Here is a 21157-nt window from a genome sequence, read left to right as displayed (position 1 = left end):
AGTAGCGTGACTTCCCTCTCCCCAGCCGCCGGAGCCAGCTCCTCCGGGTAAATCCCAAGGGGTTCCCCGGTCAGGTCCGGTGTTGTGCCGGTAAGAAGTCCGCTCTCCGACAGCTTCTGGCGTTTTAAAAAAGTATCCCAGGGGCACGGTAAGGGTCGGAGATGTTTAGTCTATTTAATTTCTGACTATATAAAACGATTTCTTCTGTTTTAAAGTGTGAAGTAAACTCCAACGAAGTAAAATCCAAGCGGATCCCGTTCATGTTCATGGTTACATCCGTGTTTGTTTACCTTTTTTGCATGCCAATATGGCGTCCACTAACTGAGAGTCACGTGGGGTCCGGAGCTCTATAGGTTAAAAAAAATTTGTAAGTCGCTTTGGGTAAAAGCGTCTGCTAAGCACATAAACATAAACATAAACAAACAAAGAAACAAATGTGGAATGTCAAGGACAAACATTCACAGCTGAGGCTCAGGAGAAGCATCATGAACTTAATTTATGATGCACAAGAAGCAGAACAGGCTGGACAATGTCCTGTTCCCCATGTCAGTCCTGCACCTTCCTTCCACACGCAACAGTTCCAGCCACCACGGAATGACAACTTTTTGCTATCACCATCACCAGTGTCATACAGACACCTGCTCAACTCAGACTAGTTCATTACTTTTATCAATAGTACCTTTGTTTTAGTATTTTTTAAATCATTTTGTCTTAAAAAGGGAAAGTTTGTCCTTTTTTCTCCCACACAGGTTGTTTGGTGTATATGTAAATTACTGTTTTTTTATCTGCCATTGTTTAAATAGTTTTCATAAATAAAAACTCTTTAGAAAAATTCTTTAATGTACTGCTCACAAATGTTACAAACATAAGAAAATGCATCACTCCACTCCCACACATTATGAATTTTCAAAAGAATCCACCCTAAGAGTTGAAATCAGTCTTTAAATGCAGTTCCGTACACATAATCAATGTCTGGTTCTTGTTCAGAGAAAGCTAACAGCCACACAGGAACACCATCTGAGCCAATGACTGAGTGGAACCAATGCTCTCGCTTTATTTACAGAAGTTTAACGCATATGAAGCTACACCATGTTTTCCTGCCAGGAAATTCTTCCTGCAGGTGAGACAAAGTACTGGGCTAACACATCACGCTGTTTCTTAGCCTCCACTGAGGGGTTCCTAGCTCTGCTTGCCGAAACTGACTGAAGGGCTCCCTCACTTCGCCATGTGCCACTGACCAGCTGATGGTTTGCATCTTCAGAATCCACAAAGCCAGGTGGTGTGTAGGCATCTGATCTCTGTTGTCGGAGGAAGTTGTGGAGACAAAGTGTTGCAAAAACAACTGCAACAACTTTGTCTGGATGCAGGCAGATTGTGGTTCTGAAAACGCGAAAGCGATTGGCCAGAATTCCAAATGCGTTCTCAACAACACGGCGTGCTCTGGAAAGCCTGTAGTTGAAAATCCTTTGATCATGGTTGAGGTTTCATGATGGATATGGTTTCATCAGATCTGGCCTAAGGGGATATGCTTCGTCACCAATGAGCACATATGGCATCGTGGAGTCAGTGCCTGGCAGGGTTGCATCAGGAGGGGCATTCAGAGTGCCTGTGTCCATAGCCTCTCTGAGATCAGAATGGGCAAACACTCCAGCTTCCTTGTGTCCCTGCACTTGCATAGACAAATCTATAATTTGTGTCAACTACAGCCGTAAGTATGATGGAAAACCTTGACTTGTAATTATAAAACGTGCTTCCACTGTTGGCAGGGGGTTGAATGAAGATGTGTTTCCCATCTATGGCCCCTATGCAATGTGGAAAATGCCACTTGTCTTCAAAGTCTTTAGCGATGACCTTCCACTCAGTCTCAGTTGATGGTGTCTGTGGAAGAAGTACATGGTGATACATTATATTAGTCTCAGGTTTAATCAGGACTGCAGATGCAAATTAGCTTCTAGCTAAATCTGGTGCAATGCATCACATTTCACTATCACTCAACAGGTTCATAATCCTCAGAATGTAAACACGCTTCAATAACAACTTTTACGTTCCAACTGTATGTGCATGAATCTGTGATGTGCCACATGCCACTCTGTTACTTGAGGGTCCTTATCAAGCATGTTTTACAGCTTTTACTGATCAAACACACCAGATTTACATCAGCAGGTGAATAAATTGCTTCTGCACAGCGTGATGGGTGGATGAACAGGTGAATGAGCTGTTTTAGGGCAGGGAAAAAATTACCTTTAGGTATTCCTCACGTAATACTAGAGCTATGGCTGCACAGGTTTCCATCACAATGCGACTCAGTGTGGTGCTCCCAATCCTGAACTGGAAAGATAAGGAATTGAAGGTCTCACCTATAAAGATTAAGAAAGTGTTTCATAATGTGTAAACTTGATTTGGATGTGTGCGTGAGTGTGAGTGTGTGAGTGTGTGTGTGTGTGTGTATATTCTTGCCTGTTGCAAGGAATCTCAGTGTCACAGAGAGCCTCTCCCTAGGACTGATCGCCTTCCTCAGGTGTGTGTCTCTCTTGATGATTTGAGGGGTCACTCTCTCCAGAAGGTCGTTGAATTCTTCCACAGACACGCGGAGAAGGTCCCGAAACCCCTTCATATCATCGATCTATTTCACACACCAATGCAACAGCATTACAAATGGCGGTTGTCACTCCACCCACCACCCCAAAGTCCATCAGCTGGTCAAAATGTAATTTAAGTCCATAGATACAACTGTAGTTACATAAGAAAAAGATCATTTCAAACATCTTACCTCCAATTCCCGCTGTAGATTTGACAAACCATACTGGCAACGTCTGCCCAGCCATTTCTTTGTCCACATTCGTCTTCTCTTTTTCTTTTCATCGACACACATGATGGCAAGAAGAGCCAAAGACAAACGTCTTGTTTTCACGGGCATTATTGCGGTTAACAGCGAGCATGCAGGCGCTATTCTGCTCGGAGCCGAACGCGTTGTTTTCGTTTTCCCTCGTGTTTACTTCCGGGGTTTTCTTCTTCGTGTTTGTAATCCCAACATGTTGCGTCATCTACTGGCTAATTTTTAGCTACGGTAGTTCATGCCACTCGTACAGTGTGAGCAGTCAGGTCGCATGCGAGAACCGGGTCGTACAGTGTGAGCACATGACTCGTGAGATCTGCTCTGCGAGGAAGTTGTACAGTTTGAGCTGAAGCTGAATGCTGCGAGTGAAAAAGTCGCACAGTGTACGCCCGGTTTTAGTCCACACGGATGACTCTGATAGCTCCAATTAGCATCCCTTCATTTGTAAATGTGGCCATTGCCAGAGGAATCAGCAGGGGGGGAGGAGAGATGAGTTCACACAAAAGTCACATGATGTTGTGCTGCATTATCCAGGTCATTTTGCCAAATGTGAGAGGACTAGAAACATGAGACATGAAAACGTAAGAGAAGTTTTCACTGTTTTGGTAGAGATATGGCATTGTGCTGCTGTTCCATGGTGCTTCGCTAAACCACAGTGGCGGCTGGTGAAAAATATTTTTGGTGGGGCTGTGCTATTTTTTTTTAAACAAACTTGTGCTTTCTGAGCTTTGTGCACAACTTCACTATTTCCTGAATTAAGCACAGCTCTTTTATTTCCTGTCTTATATCATTGGACAAACTGATTAATCCAGGTGTGTCTGACTATTGGCACGCTGCCTTGCAGACCAAGGTTGAAAAATACTGCATTAAATTGCACATAAAATAACATGACCATAAATGGTAAATAGGCAATGCAAGAGGCAAGTAACAAAAACATTTTGTTTAATTTCAACATTTGAGTGAACACCAAAAATTATGAGCAGGTCACTGTTACAGTAATGGTAGTAAACACTACTTAGACAAAATGCCAGAAATTTACACTGTTAGGACTTATGGAAAGTGGAAACACTTTCATAGGAAATAATGTCATCAGTATCCTCTTACAAATGTCATATTTCCCACTTTTTGGGACAATAAAACATTTCTGATTCTCAATCAGATGTTTTTACATTTGAGGTAAAAACATCTGATTGAGAATCAGATGTTTTTACTTCAAATGTAAAAACATCTCATTGAGAATCAGAAATGTTTAATTGTCCCAAAAGCTGGGAAATTTGTTTGCTGCAGCAGAAGTGTAACAAGTAAAATGGAATCAGATTGATGTATGTACAAATTTACATGAAATACACATTTACGTGATTAAATATGTATAATGGGTATGTGTGTTGAAATTAGTTTTTACAGTTATTGCACATTAAACATGCTATTAAACAAATGTCCCGGTTTGTGGGACAACCAAGGATTTCTGATTCTGATTGTCTTGTTTACAGAAATGTAATGTACAGCTTACCTCTGCACCCAGCTGCTGTTCTCCCTGTCCAAACGTCCTCCGTTTCTTTGTTGGCTGCTGCACTGATGCGCTGCATTCCTCAGTCAGAGAATGAATGGAGTCCCCAATGAGACACAAGTTCCACATCCACCTTCTGTGGATCCCAGCCGTTTTGAATAACAAACACAGAAAGCAAAATAACGCATTAGCGTGATTGCATCCAGCTAGCCACTGCTTCCTGGTGTACCAATTTTGGGAGAAGCGTAGTGTGTACAGTTTACCTCTCTCCTCCTGCTGGCTTATCTTTACGTCGGGCTGATCTGGTCCAAGCTCTTTGACATTAAGTTTTTCCACCATAGTTCTCCTCTCGAACAGATACTGGAGGAGACCGAACTGAATTCAGTGGCTGCTGAGATCCGGTATCCATGTTGTAGGCGCACTGTCTACGTATGCGTCACGACCAAAAACGTGCTGGAGTTGAGACTCTCCGAGTTCTACCGAACACCAACGAAAGCCTTGGCGGTAGCTCTATCGCCCATCATGCTTCTGAAACGTTCTGAAACAACGTCGACGCTGATTGGATACATTCCCATTCCTATCCTTTGATTTTCTTGTCAGCAATTGGACAGCTGGTCCCGTCTTGTTTGGGCGATTGAAAAACAGCACACAGCCTCCACCGCTCGGCAGAGACCGGCAGAGACCTATATATATATATATATATATATATATATATATATATATATATATATATGATTTATTTTTGTTACAAAACACACAATTAACTTAGAATATTTGATAATTGTTAATTTTATTTATTTATTTTTTAAAATAAAAATTAAAAACACAGGGGAAACTGGGAGGGCGGCGCCCTATCGCCCTCTACTGGCCAGCCGCCACTGCTAAACCATATAGAGGATTTTGCCAAATACACCTTGAATTTTGGGAATGTCATCTCAGTTTCGAGAAATGAGCCAAACTAATTGAAATAAAAAACCTGTAAATCAACTTAAACTTGTTCAAAAGTTGGGGGATAAGTTGGTTCAAAATGACTGAGTGTAAGCTGCTCCTGAGAGTGTCTGCCCATCCCCCAGCTGCATTTTTTGCAGGGCCGTCCTGAGCAACAGCTACAGAAATTTGCATGCAGCCTTTAGTGCTGTGGAGGATAAATAGGTGACTGCTTCACCTATTTTGTTGACAAGAAACAAAATGCAAAGGAGGCTAACCACTCAACAGGCATTGGAACTGATCGTGAGCCAGGCTAACCCTTGTGACTCAGATGGAGAAGACAACCAGATTCGGACTCTGAGCTGTCATCAGGTTAGATTTCTCACACTACCTATTTTCATTTCCTGCCTATCTCTTTTTATTTAGAGCCAAACAAAAAGTTAATTTAAAATTGTTTCTCTTGCAGGTGAGGAGACAACTCTACCAAAAAAAGAGAGCTCGGATGGGGAGTGAGCTGACAGAGTCCTCAAAAGATGGCACTGTGTGGTGTGAAAAACAAGTGGGGACGTGTCTCCATATCACTCCAATAGAACCTTACGCCACAGCTGGAGAGCCAATGGCTAAGGCCATTGTGGATGTGATGGACCAAATGGTGCGGGAGTACAGCGTGCGTGCAGGAACACGGAGATGGCCAGTCGCCGTGCTCTACAACATGATTGACATGGCAGCACTGAATGCACATGTGCTTTATCAGACATGCATTGGGGTGCAGGAGAGACGGGTGAACTTCCTGGTTGAGCTTGCAAAAGAGTTGGGTGACGGTCACGTGAGTGAGAAGAAGGCACACAAGGAGAAACTGCTTTGGCTAAAACCTTTTACACCCAGCCCTGGCAAAAGGGCAACGTGTCAGGTCAACCATCGTTGCACAAACAAGTGTGCAACTGTGAGATGTGTTGGCTGCTACAAATATACACGTGGCAAATGTACCAGAGTCATACCCTGGCAGTGCCAGGTATGTTCTGTCAGTGCAGACTGATGCACTCACTCACTCACTCGCACGCACGCACGCACACACACACACACACACACACACACACACACACACACACACACACACACACACACACACACATTCAGCGCCCCACTGCAGCTTAGTGTAAATATGTGTAAAATTGTTTTATTCCTTGTATTTTTTTGTATAATTTTTATGACAAAAATAAAAAGCATGGAAACTAATAACAGTTGTTCTTTTGTATATTTCTCATGCAGAAATTTCAGTCCTCTTGACTTAGACACAAATGCTTCTGGTCTTTGCTCACAGCTGGACCTGGAAAACCTTATTTACAAAACAAAAGATGCTGTTCACAACTCATTATACAATGTTAGCTAAAATCCTTCAGGTCACTCGACCCATCTCTGGGTTCCAAAGGTAGAAACGTTAAATGACCCTTCTCTGTGACTTCTAGTGTTAAAAGTAGACAAGGTGTCTGCCTCACGGACTTAAGCTTGGTTTATGCTTTACGCATTTACTTTCCGCGCGGTGATGCGGCTCGCGGATGGAACGCGCTTCACAACTCGCAGCGTTTATGGTTCATGCGGCTTGTCTCTGCGGTGAGCCAATATTCTCCAAAACTGTAGGGGGCAGCATGGAGCTCTACGGCATGCATTCAACACTACACCATAGTAGAAGTAGAAATGACTGTTTACAACATGGCATTTCAGCATTTTTAACAGCGTCCTCGTCTTTTCCGACAGTGCGAGCTATTTCTCTCCAAGAATTATTAACATGTTGATCACGGTGATCTTTGAGAGCTGAATCATACAAATGTCTGTATTTACCAACCTCTGCCATACTAGTTCTTGCCGGTCCGCCATGTTTTCACGCGTCCGACCGTCCGCGTGGTTAGAAAATTTCCTAGGTGCGCGGTGCGGAAATTTTGGGCCATGTGGAGGCGCGGTGGAGGGGCGTGGTTGTTAAAATGATGCAATTTTGCCGCGCGGAGCCGTGCGGACCTTGCAGACGCATCAAGCATAAACCAACCATAAGGCTGGGAGCTGGGTCCACAGGAGAGGAGCCTGATAACTAAAAGATCAGCCTCCCATCCTAAGTTTAGATATTCTGGGAACCACCTGCAGGTTACATTTTCATAATTATTTAGTACACTCAATTTGGTACATTTTTGAATATATTAAATGACAGTTTTTTTTATTTCCCTTTTAAGTTTATTCCATAATTTAACACCATTTACAGATATATTTCACTCCTTAATTTTAGTTCTAAATCTGGGTTTCGTAAACACATCAGTTTCTTTCAGCATGTAATTACTAGTTCTCTTTTCAAATATCCCCTGAATGTTTGTTGGCAGAGTACCTAAACTGGCTTTATACATGGTTTGTATGAATTTCCAGTCTTTTAAATCATGAAATTTCAGTAATTTATATTTCATAAACAACGGGTTCAATGGATCTCTACAGCCACTATAGTTGATGATTCTCAGAGCTCTTTTCTGTAAAATAAATGAGGGTTGTGTAGTTTTTGTATGTTGCTCCCCAGATTTCTACACAATAAGTCAAGTATGGAACAATCAGTGAATTGTACAATGCCAACAAACCAGAATTAGTCAGTAAAAACTTGACTCTATGTAATACGGATGAGCCGGGTACTCGTTTCAGACGAGTATCCGGTACGGATAAAGCATTTTTGACGAATACGAGCATGAAACGAGTAAACCTAATAAATATCTGTAATCGTGCTGAAGGAAAATCCTCATTGGATAACTGACTGTCTTCACGCTCTGTGATTGGCCAGTCACATAGAGCTCCCATCCCTCCCTACACACAAAACTCTGCAGCCAGCCAGGAGCGCAGTCCGTGCGGCTCATCCACGCACACACACAGACGGTAACGGATCTCGCTGTGATTGCTTCACTGTTGCTCACGTTTCTTCAGTTTTCCCTAGGTTTTCTTCAGCTCGCCTCTTTTTCAGTTGAATATTTAAAGTTACTTTTTTCGTAACTTACATGGTGCATTTGACAAGACAGAGCTGACGTTCTGCATCAGTCACACGCTACCTCCGCTCCGGTCGGGTTTTTTATTTTTTAACTCCATCTCTCTCCCTCTCACCCTCTCTGTATCTCTCTCAGACACACACACCTTAATCAACATTGTTTTGTTTAACTTTGTGTGGGGCGAAATGCCAAGAACGTTAAGAAAAAAATCAGTTTAATCAAATTAAAATAAAAAAATATACATAAAGTTGTGTCTGGTTCTAGCATTTCATATTTCCTAGTTCCTACTGCATGAGTTCAGATGTATTAATCCATGCACTTAAATATTAATGTTCTGATTTTATTGAAAAACTTGTTCTGTAATAGTTCCTTTACTATTGTGATCAAAAACATTTAATCTCAATTCCATGGCTGCTCTGTAAATAGTTTTCAAATAAACAATACACATAGCAACTTCTGATCATTCCATATCAATTTCAGACTTGATGTAAACCACACCCACTTCCAGTTAAACCATGCCCACTTTGAGGTTATGCCATGCCCATTCCGAGTACAGATACAGATACAGATAGTGGTGTACTCGCTCATCCCCAATATGTAATACTCCTAAGGATTTGGCAATTTTACCTTTTATGTAACTAATATGGGATTTCCATGACAAGTCTTCATCAATAAGAACTCCAAGAAATTTAATTTCTTTTATTCTCTGAATTTCAAACCCATCTACTTCCAATGACACATCACTGTTCTTTTTATCATTAAACAGTATAAAATTTGTTTTATTAAGATTCAGTGTCAATCTATTTATATCAAACCAGTTTTTAATTTTAATCAGTTCATCATTTATCACTTTAGCCACCTCCTCAATATTTGATCCTGAGTAAAACAGTGTTGTATCATCTGCAAATTGAATGGTACCGAGTGTCTTAGATACATTTACCAAGTCGTTAATAAACAAAATGAACAGTTTTGGTCCGGGGACTGACCCTTGTGGCACTCCACAATTAATTTCACACAGTTTTGATTTATGGTCCTTTATATGAACAAACTGTTTCCTTTTTTTCTAAATAAGTTCTAACCGATTGATGAGCCACACCTCTTATTCCACACTGACTTAATTTTCGAAGTAACCTTGAGTGATCAGTGACGTCAAAAGTTTTTTTCAAATCAATGAAAACACTAACAAAGTCATTTTTATTGTCAATTGCTGTCAATATTTCATCCGTTAATTCCATCATTGCCATTGCTGTGGAAAGTTTAGTTCTAAACCCATATTGTTCATTGTGTAAAATATTATTTTTTTCAATGAATTTATCCAACCTTGATGCAAATACTTTTTCCAATATTTTAGAAACCTGTGGAAGCAGTGACACCGGCCTGTAATTTTTGAAACTATGTTTATCACCACTCTTGTACAAAAGAATGACTTTCGCTGTTTTCATTGAATCAGGAAAATTTCTAGTAGAAAGTGATAGATTACAAATGTAAGTGAATGGTTCAATGAGTTTTAGAGAGGTTGAGTTGGAGATGGTGGGATTTCATCCATTTTGATATGTCAGAGAGACAGTTTGATATTTGTGCAGAGACAGTGTGGTCGTCCGGTGGAAATGACAGATAGAGCTGGGTGTCGTCTGCATAGCAGTGGTAGGAAGAAGAAAGAAAAGAAGAAAATATAATTTCTATAGCGCCTCTCTAGATAAAAATCACGAGGCGCTTCACAAAAACAAAAAAATTAAAATATAAAAAAGCATTTAGAAAATGTTTAAAAATATATTTAAAATGAGCAAAAATAGGCAATTGGGATTTAAAAGAAAAAATGTTAAGAAAGAGAGAGAGTGAACAGGAAAGAGGGAAACCAGTGGATCCTGACGAAGGTGGAATAGGTGGGGAGAGCAGAATAAAGAGAGAGAGGTGAAGAAGGTCATACAAAAGCCAGCTTGAACAAGTGAGTCTTCAGCTGCTTTTTAAAGGAGACCACTGAGTCCACTGATCTCAGGCTCAGGGGGAGAGAGGCCCAGAGTCTGGGGGCCACAGCAGCAGATGATCTGTCACCTTTGACCTTTAGCCTGGTGCTGCACAACCAGTAGGCTTTGATCACTGGACCTCAGGGACCTGCTGGGGGTGTAGGGACTTAGAAGATCACCAATGTAAGATGGTGCTTGTCCATGTAAGGCCCTATAGACCAGAACCAGGATCTTGAAATGAACCCTGAAGTTGACTGGCAGCCAGTGAAGCTGGAGGAGAAGCGGGGTGATGTGGGTGTGTTTGGAGGACTTGGTCAGAAGCCGAGCACAGGCCTTCTGAACCACCTGTAGACGGTTCAGGGAGGTTCTGCTCAGACACGTGAAAAGAGAGTTACAGTAGTCTAAGCGTGAGGAGATGAAGGTGTGGAGAACTGTCTCAAGTTCAGAGCGGGACAGAATGGGCCTCAGCTTAGCAATGTTCCTGAGATGGAAGAAGGAAGAGCCAACAAGAGAACTGACATGAGAATCCAGGGTGAGAGCTGGGTCAAAGGTCACGCCAAGATTCCTGATGGAAGGTTTGGTGTGGGAAGCAAGCTGACCAAGAGAGTCTCTGACTTTGGGAACCAGCTTGTCTGGGGCACAGATGAGGATCTCAGTCTTGAGCTGTTTCAGTAGAATGAGCTCTACGAAAACCTGACTGGAAGCTATCATAGATGTTATGTTCATCAAGAGCAGCTGTGAGTTGTTTAGCCACAACCTTTTCCAAGATCTTGGAGATGAACGGAAGTTTAGAGATGGGTCTGAAGCTGCTATGGAGAGAGGGGTCGAGACTCGGTTTTTTAAGAAGCGGGTGGATTACAGCGTTCTTAAAGTAAGCAGGGACCTGACCAGAGACCAGAGAAGCATTAATTATAGAGAGCACGCTGGGACCGATGGACTGAAAAGCACTTTTAAACAAAGATGAGGGTAAGATGTGGAGGGGGCATGCAGAGGTCTTCATAGAGTTAACTAGTTTGGTTAACTCAGGCAAAGAAACAGGAGCAAAGCTTTCTAGGATGATGGGCCTGGTTGGAGTCGGGAGAGGCGGCGATAAGGCTGAAGGAGAGATGCTAGATCTAACCTTATTGACTTTGTCCACAAAGAAAGACAGAAAGTTCTCACAGTCTGCAACAGAGTGGATGGAGGCTGTAGGAGAGGCAGGAGAGACGATGCTGCTGATGGTGTTAAACAGCACCTTGGGGTTCCCTTTGCTCTGGGACACCAGGTTGTAGAAATAGGAAACCCTAGCGTCTCTGACTGCAGAGTTAAAGAATGTCAGAAGATCCTTTAGGTGCAGCAGATGGACGTGGAGATGGGTTTTCTTCCACAAACGCACAATTTTTCTGCATTGGCGCTTCAGGCTGCGAAGGCTGTCATTGAACCAGGGAGTAGGGTTCACTGCAGGAACTGATCTGGTTCTGACAGGACAGATGTTGTCCAGAATGGAGAGGCAGTGCTCGCTGAACTGAGAAGTTAAGGAATCTGGGTCGTTATCAGAAGAACAGGGTGGTGGGTCGTTATCAGAAGAACAGGGTGGATCAAAAGCAGCAGAAAAATTGCTAGCTGTGCTCTCATTAAGAAAACGAGAACTAACCAAACGGCGAGCAGGAGGTGGGGACGCAGAAACTGACAAGTTAAAGGAAATGCAATGGTGAGGAGAAGCCATTTGATCGAATGATCTCACCCAGTGAGGTGGTGTATATGGCAAAGAGAAGAGGTCCTAGCACAGAGCCCTGGGGGACTCCTGTGGCAAGATGGTAACAGTTATCATGTCCAGGTCCTGATAATCGGTTGATCGTTTGTTTCCACAGTTTTTTACAATGTTTCGTATTTCTTCTTTATCTATTTTGCAAAGGACAATACTATTGACAGTACTAGTCATTGTGGTCAATTTATCTTCTATTTGGTTTGTTCTCCATCAAACTCCTACCTACATTTACAAAAAAATCATTAAACTCATCAGTGATTTCTTTATCAATATAAAATATCTCTTTTGTCCTCTACAAAGTGATTTGGAATACTGGATTTTGTTTTCTCTTTGTTAGTCATACTGTTTATTATTCCCCAAGTAGCTTTTGTGTTATTTTTATTCTGATTCAATAGATTACCATAATAATCTTTTTTTTTTGCTTCCTAATTATTGTTACCAATTCATTTTTATATTTTTTATATTTATCTTCTGCTTCCCTTGTTTGCAATTTAAAAAATCCTTTATAAATTATTCTTTTTTACGGAAGCGTATTACCGTCAGTGCAGGGAAAAAAACTCAGGAAGAGTTTCTCGTAATCACGAGAAATGTTCTCGTTAAAACGTGATTTATATCACGTTTTAACGAGAACATTTTTTCGAAATAACGTGTTCTATAACTTGCAATAACGACATGATTAATAACGGTAAAACGGCGACATCTCGCGGGATGTTTGAGTCTCGTCAGGAAGAAACGGAGGGAGAAGAGATGGAGACTTCAATGGAACCACTTTTTGCCTTTTTAAGTCAACGTAACTTGTCTGAGGAATGTATTACTGCAATGAGGAGAGACAAAGTAGGTGACACATTTTAGACGCGTACCTACCTGAAATTAGAGTCGATTTAACACAGTTCTATGTTACTGAATGTATCTGCAGTGTGGTGCCGACTACTGGTAATAATAACACCGTTTTAAATGACATTTACTTGTATTTTACCCATCTAAGCCTAATGTATTCATAACCTATGCTTGTTATAATGATTATTCATACGTTTATTCACTTTTCATTGTGTGGCACAACAGAGCAGTAACTTCAGAATGTTATAAATTACGAAAATCTAAAAAAATATATGTTTTTATGGATAAATGTAACATTTTAGTCTTCAGCTTCTGATATTTAGAAAAGGTAACTCCTGTCCATTGTGTAGAAATGACAAAGCTCTAGAAGGAACACACACAGTAAAATAATATATTTATTGTTTTGCTCTTGGAGAATATATAATGTATCAAATTGTGCTATAAAGTTCAGCAAATATGTGTTATTTAAAACTGTTTATTTTGTTTTATTTTATTTAGAAATAATTTCAATTTTATTGTGATTTTAGATTGACGTATCAGCTATTGCAAGCATGGATGATAACAGCTTGGCCACCTACATTCCCATCTATGGTGACAGGATTGCCACACGGAGATTCTGCTCAGAGTACCAAAGAAAAGGTGAGAGAGATGTGCAGCGACAGACACTGCTTCAAAAACTCAGAAGAAAGATGGGAATTGACAAAAATCAAGAGGAGTCGGACCAAGAAGAATCATATTCAACTCGTAAACACTCTAAAGCCTATTTAAGGAATAACAAGCTGGCTGTGAGAAAGACAAGAAAGGTTGAGTTAGGATGGATACATGAAGGCAAGCAACAACGCAAGAAAAATGGAGGAGGAACGAGGAGAGTGGATGTGCCAAAAGAAGCCAAAAAATCTGATATTTTAAGCATTGCAAAGGAGCTGTTTTTTCCTAATGGACAATCTAAAAAGGGAAAACTGGAAGATTTCACTTGTAATATTTTAGATTATCAAGAGGATGACATTTTAGAAGAAGACATGACAGTAGGAGAACTTTATTCCCTGCTGAAAATGGGAATTTTAAGATTTTATCTTTGCACAAAGGAACGGAAAGAACTGACAATCACAGAACTCATCAATGTGCCAGATGAAAGAGTGGAGAACGATGAACCAGAAGAAAAAAACAACTTCTCAGAGTCATCTAACTCCTCTGAGGTTATGGTAGGACCTTACACCGGTGAACCTCAGGCATGGCAACTTGCTGACACTCTGCCCCTTTCATCAGATGATGAAGGGGAATCTGTGAGTTTTAATCTACCATCAACTTCCCAGAACTTTGTGAGTCCTGTAAACCAGTCTTTCTCAAACAACTCTGCACCATCTACATCTACTCCCACTGAGAATCCTGCACCTCCTGATATGGGCCCAGTATTTGTTTTGTCCAATCTGTCAAATGATGAAGGAAACTTTGTGATTCTTGGTCAACCATCATCTGCCCATAACCTGGCAAATCCAAACAGTCAGCCTTTAACAATCAGTACACTGCCATCTACTTCCAGTCTAACAGAGCAACCTACACATACATTTATGCTACCTGCACCTAATGTCAGTTCTTCAGTTAGCGAAGCACACAGGAACACTGAGCAGTCTGGATTTGAAGTTGTTAATGTCAGCATTATACTTCATAGGACAAAGCTTATGGATGAACTAATCACACAGTTCAAAGATCCCAACATACTCACCTACCCTTTGAAATTTACTTTCATAGATGAGAAGGGAGCAGATGCTGATGGCATTTCCAGAGATGTCTATTCAGCTTTCTGGACAGAGTTTTTGGATTGTCTTGCTGAAGGGCAGGACATGAGAGTTCCATTACTTACACCAAAGTGGCAGGAAGAAGAATGGAAATCAGTTGGACGCATTCTTGTTAAGGGTTTTCAGGATCATGGCTATTTTCCTTGCCGTCTTGCTCCAGCTTTCACAGTGGCGTTGGTTTTTGGGGAACACTCAGTGTCACCTGACTTACTGTTTGAGTCTCTCCTCTCTTACATCAGTCCAGAAGAAAGGGATCTTGTGAACAAGGCTTTACTGGATGATCTTCTCGGTGATGAACATGATGAACTGATTGACCTATTAGATCGTATGGGTGCTAAATCAATTCCAACAAGAGAAAACTTGAAAGCTGAGCTTTTAAATGTTGCACATAAGCTTATCATTCAACAGCCAAAGTATGCTCTTGATAAAATGTCACAAGTTGCAAGAACAACATTTGCACATGCCTTCAGAAGCCAACTGAATATTGTAGAAATGTATGAGAACATGAAACCTACAGCGAGAAAGGTTCTTAAGTTATTTGAAGCGAGTCCTGCTACACAAGCTGAGAGCCAGAGTCTGAGGTACTTACAGCAGTATGTGAGAGGACTGGATCAGGCAGGCCTCAGAAAGTTTCTGCGATTCACCACTGGCTCAGATGTGCTTTGTATTAAAAACATTGAAGTTCTCTTCACATCTTTAGATGGAGTAGCACGACGGCCTGTTGCGCATACATGTGGTCCAGTCTTGGAGCTACCTTGGACTTACCTGTCTTTCCCAGAGCTGCGTGTGGAGTTTGACAGCATACTGAGCAGCCAAAGGTGCTTTGACATGGACATTGTGTGAGACTGAAGATAAATATCATGTTAAGATCTTTTCCATGCCAAAAAGGCAAATTTTTAATGGAAAAAATGTGCACCAACATATCTAAAATGTTTTGATTCAGGTGTTATCAGTATGCTACGAAGTTCAAAAGGAAAATTTGCATTTCACTCAGGAAAATAAAGGCAAGATTATGTCAGGAACACAAACAAAGGCAATGCACAACTATAGCATGAATACGTTTTTCTTATTGCTGCCAGAAAGTAAAAAAAATAATAACACATAAATAACTAGTTTAAGGGGTCATATTGCAGTAGATCTTAAGATTTTTTTTTGAGTTAAACAATATAAAACATGCTGTAAATCTCAGTTATTTTTATGTCATGTTTTTGGAAAGAGCATAATTTTTCTTTTATATTCCTTTCTGAGGTAATGTATTGAGCATAATGAAGTCCAGATTCACATTAGACTTACTTTAAAATTGTTTTTGATGTGTATTTAAGTTTTTTCTCATGTTCAATTTTGAGATTTGTATTTTCACCTTTTAGTGATTCTTCTTGAGGGAAAACCTCCATCCAAAAGGATATTTCAGAGCATTTGTTTAATTCACGTTACTATGTCATGTTAATGTTCCTCCACATTCCTTTACTGTTACATTTTAGAGGAAAAAAATGTTTACTGTATTTTTGAAAATGCATTTTTCACAGAGATTGTTCAAATAAAACTCAAGTGTTTACCAAAGGAGTGACACTTTATTTTTCAGCTCATTTTACCATACCCAAATCATATTCATCACAGTTTATAACTGATTTCAGTGTTCAGTTACAGAGAACAGGAAAGTCTTGCTTTTATAAATAATGAAAATTATATTTAGAATATATACCGAGCAGTGAGTAAAGGTAGGATTGTATTTTGTTAATTCTCCATTTATGTCCCGACATTTTTCTTGTCATATGCAACAAGAATTCTCCAACATCAAGCTGAGCAGCAACATTCTTACATCATGATGAAATCAGTAGGTGCATGTGAGGGTCTAATTTAAAGCAATATACATATAAGTTGATGAAAAGCAGGAAACATTTTATTTTATTTTCCACCAATTTTCTTGACTGCACATCCTTTAGTTTGTGGAGATGTGTCTATCACCAACTGTCTGCAGGCAAGGGGTGGAGCCACCATAGGCACATGACCAGTCCTTTGCAGGGCAAAATTTCCTTTTTAAAAAAAGCTAATATCACAAGCGTCATAAATTTGTACGTATGCAAGCTCTTAAAAATAAGTACAATTCAACTGCTTCATCAGGTGTGGAGGGTGCATGTAGAAAGTTTTCTGCCATCAGAATGCAGGATAGTTCAAACACTGTCTCATCACATGGGTATGGTCCTCTCTGAAGACATTGTACTTTACAAGTTTCCACTGCTTGATCAGAAACCTGCCTCAGATAATTCTGTCCACCAAAAATCTGTGGAAGTGTGTACATCATGTAGGGTCGGCCACTTGGAGCAGTGACATTTCTACTCCGACGGATGATGTGGGTGTTCCATAAATGAACAACGTTTTGGAGTTCTCCCTGAAAAACAAGCAAAGAAACGTCTTTAAGTACATACCGTATTATGCACTTAAGTGCACATCCTTCCTTATACATTATGTATCACTATTAAACTCTAACACACCTCAGTGATGTTCAAACAAGTAAAAAGAACCAGCTGCTTATCCAAGAAGTCACCAGTGAAGTCATCTGAATCCTTCAGTTTTTGAAAGTGGTTCATCCAGTACTGTGCATGATGTTTCCTTAAGAAAGCCCACCAGCTCTCTATACGCTGGTTGTGGTTGCTGGATCCTACAATGAAGCAGTTTATGGAATAGCTGTCATCATGATCAAGACGTAAAAATCTTTGTATGTCCCCCATTGTGCCATTCTCTGTCCCCATGTCTGTACGTATTCTGGTTGCAGTGCCCCTTCTTTTCTCAACTTCTGAAATAAAATATCCAGCAATAACTTTGGGATTACTGTTTGTGGAGTATGCATGAAGCCAAATAACCATCCTGGAAAAACCATCCACTGCCCCATTGATACAAATTCCATATGGCTTCAGTTTATCATAAGAATCCACATGCCAAACAAAGTTTGGTCCAGGATTGTGGTACAGTCGACGCCTGAGGCGATTGCGCTGCCTCAACTCCACCCCTCTGGGATCCAGAATTTTCAACAAATGTCTTATTGTACTCTGAGTGACAACAAAGCCCTCCTGTATGCATCTAAGGTGTTGCAGTTTGTATCCATGTAGTTTTCCAAATGTTTGTAGCTGTTCTACAAGAAATAATGCAACATCAAGAATGTCACTTTTGTTTTTTCTTCTGTGAAGCCTCAGTGTTGACATAATCCTTTGAAGTGTCCGGAGGCTGATCACTATTCCATCAACAGCGCTGAGTGACAGCAAAATTTCTTGATGTTTTAACCCTAATGAAAAGTATGCCCTAATAAGGGAATGCAATCGTTCCCTGTCTGCATCCATTAATACCGTCGTGGTTTTCTTATTCCTCCCAAAGTCTTGAGGTTAGAATCAGATCACTGGAGATGAGCTGGACAGCTGTCATCCATGCATTCAGCCTCAGAGATGCAAATCTGTAAATAAAGCAGTTATTTTTACCTTTTACAGTTGTTTTTTTAATGAATTAACATATGTTTTCAACACACTGAGCACAGATTAGTATAAAATCAAATATTTACCTATTAAAGCATGCCAGTAGTTGACTGGATTAATTTATGGCGCTGATAAAGGCAGCTGTCATTAACTTGCTCGTGAAGGCTAATAGAATGTTCTGAAGTTACTGCTCTGTTGTGCCACACAATGAAAAGTGAATAAACGTATGAATAATCATTATAACAAGCATAGGTTATGAATACATTAGGCTTAGATGGGTAAAATACAAGTAAATGTCATTTAAAACTGGGTGTTATTATTACCAGTAGTCGGCACCACACTGCAGATACATTCAGTAACATAGAACTGTGTTAAATCGACTCTAATTTCAGGTAGGTACGCGTCTAAAATGTGTCACCTACTTTGTCTCTCCTCATTGCAGTAATACATTCCTCAGACAAGTTACGTTGACTTAAAAAGGCAAAAAGTGGTTCCATTGGAGTCTCCATCCGTTTCTTCCTGACGAGACTCAAACATCCCGCGAGATGTCGCCGTTTTACCTTTATTAATCATGTCATTATTACAAGTTATAGAACACGTTATTTTGAAAAACAGTTCTCGTTAAAACGTGATATAAATCACGTTTTAACGAGAAAGTTTCTAATTTTAACAAGAAAGGATCTCGTAATAACGAGAAACTTTCTCGTTTGAACGTGTTTTATATCGCGTTTTAACGAGAACATTTCTCGTTATTACGCGATCCTGGTCCTGAGTTTTTTTCCCTGCACTGACGGTAATACGCTTCTGTACTTTTTTGCACACGCGTTCTTTAATCCCTTAGTCATCCAAGGTAGATTTTCCGTTTTACCTGTAGATTTGATTCATTATCATTATATGACTTCAACAGTATTTTCATGAAGTATGTGTATGCAGCATTGACATCACTGACATATACCTCCTTCCAATTTTGTTTATTAAGATCTTTGTTTAATGCCTCCATGGCTTTAACTGATTTATCTCTTCTGTAGTTCATGGTGATGTTTTGTTTCATGAAATGTTTGTATTTGAAGACTGCGAAAACAGGTAGATGGTCACTAATATCCGTCATTAATATCCCTGTTTTCCTGACATCATCCTTATTGTTAGTGAATATATTATCAATGGTCGTTGCAGTCCGAGATGTAATTCTAGTTGGCTTGTTTATCAAGGGAAATAAACCTACACTATACAGTGAATCTGCAAAATCCTTAGTTATCTGTCCAGCCTCATGTTCTAAATTAATATTAAAGTCCCCACATAGAAATAATGTTTTGTATTTAATGTGATCAACCAGTTCAATAATTTGTTTTCATTAAATGTCCCAATACATGATCCTGGTGCTCTATAAACACAACTAATTAAAGTATTTTTAGCAGCTTCATTGCTAATTTCTGGCATTTGTCTTGATTAGGTGTTCATTTATATATACATTGGTTCCCTTCAGCTTCCTTCCTTGTTTAAGACGTTCTGTCTTGTGTTTTCTGTTCACAAATCTGATAAGGATTGCAGGTTTCGGATTTTTTATTTTCACATGGAAGAGGATGACATCCCTCTATGTCCTTGGTCTCTAGATGTATCCCTTTGCTACCAAGGAAGTCCATTACCTGCCTTTCTAAGTTGTTTAATTTTTGTTCAGGTGGTTCTCCACTCTCTGTAGCTGTTGCTCTTGCATAGGTTTGGTGTGTTGTTTCAAGTCCTGTCACTTTTACATCATTTATTCTTGAATATTGTTCCAGTTCTGACACACTTTCTTCCAGTAAGGTGATTTTCCAGTCCTTTTCCTCATTTTTTCTTCTCAGGACTTTAACCTCCTCCACTAATTCCATTATCGCTTTCTGTTGTTTAGACACTGTTATAATTTCTTCTGACATAAAGCTCAGTGATCTCTTCCAGTTCCTCCTCAGCCACATTGTTTCTGTTTGGAGGCATTGTTACTGACTCATTAAATAACTATTAGTTATTTGATGTCGAGAAAGGGTTGGGATTAAATAAGCTGATGCTTCTTCCTATTCCCTTTTGAACATGTGTAAAAAAACGAGAAGGAGAAGTTACTTATGTTGTGTGTATTACTATGTGTATGTACGCATGTTCAAATAAAGACAAAGACAATATATAGGATGAATAAGTTTGGCCCAAGTATAGAGCCCTGTGGGACTCCATGAGTTACTAAGTATTTATCAGAGCATACATTATTTATATGTACGTACATAAATATGTATGTATTTGTGTTCCAGATATCCTAGAGGTGAGGCAGAAGCCTATCCTGATGACATAGCAGAGCTGGACTCCCTTAGAACCAGTACCAAGTGCCTCTTCCATCAGGCCCCCAAGACAGCTACAACAGCCCCGCCCCGAGGCAAGAAAGAGACCTGCACTAAACACCTGTTTTCACCTGGAGACGCCACAGACAAACCAGCCAATTAAGAAGTGCCTCCTTATTTCTTTCCACTTCCTGCAATGTCCCAGGTTGTCTGCATGGAAACGGGCCTGGCTTCAGGATCACATTACCTCAGTGTGAGCAGGCATTGGCTGACCTCGAATCAGAAGGAAGGGAATGTGTTTTCTTGTAAATAATCTGCTGCTTTCCTGACTAAGGCACATTGGCTTTAGGTTCTAAGGTCCTGACCCAGGAACTGATCAGGATCGAAATAACTTGACTTATCAGATCATTAAAACCATCCGTCATGTTTGAAAGGTCAAAGAAAGTTTTAGGGTCAGGAATGGCTTTTTGTTTTTTAAAGGGACATAAAAAATAAAAATGAAATAAAAACAAATGTTTTCCTATCCTTTTTATTAAAGTCTCAGAATATTCTAAATTTAAATCTCAATAAATCCATCCATCCATCCATTTTCAGCTGCTGATTTAGAGTCGGGTCGCGGGGGCAGTAGCCGAAGCAGCAAAGCCCAGACTTCCCTCTCTGGACCATCTCCTCCAGGGGAATCCCAAGGCATGTCCTGGGTCTCCCTTTAGGTCTCGTCCCGGTTGTACATGCCTGGAAAACCTCTACAGGGAGGCACCCAGGAGACATCCG

The 21157-nt window shown here is 40.3% G+C and overlaps 1 protein-coding gene across 3 annotated transcripts in view; it reads left to right on the top strand.

The window, feature by feature from the left end:
- The window catches only part of kiaa0930, a 156114-nt gene extending 135215 nt beyond the window's left edge, over positions 1 to 20899 (top strand). For all 3 annotated transcript variants that reach the window (XM_070552683.1, XM_070552656.1, XM_070552712.1), the window contains one exon: positions 20360 to 20899. In XM_070552683.1, the coding sequence (XP_070408784.1) occupies positions 20360 to 20400 (41 nt within the window). In that variant the 3' untranslated portion in view covers positions 20401 to 20899. The remainder of the gene's footprint in view (positions 1 to 20359) is intronic.
- The last annotated feature ends 258 nt before the right edge of the window (positions 20900 to 21157 follow it).

Source organism: Nothobranchius furzeri, chromosome 1, assembly GCF_043380555.1.
Source record: "Nothobranchius furzeri strain GRZ-AD chromosome 1, NfurGRZ-RIMD1, whole genome shotgun sequence".
Lineage (NCBI taxonomy): Eukaryota > Metazoa > Chordata > Actinopteri > Cyprinodontiformes > Nothobranchiidae > Nothobranchius > Nothobranchius furzeri.
This window is presented reverse-complemented; position numbering and strand designations above follow the sequence as displayed.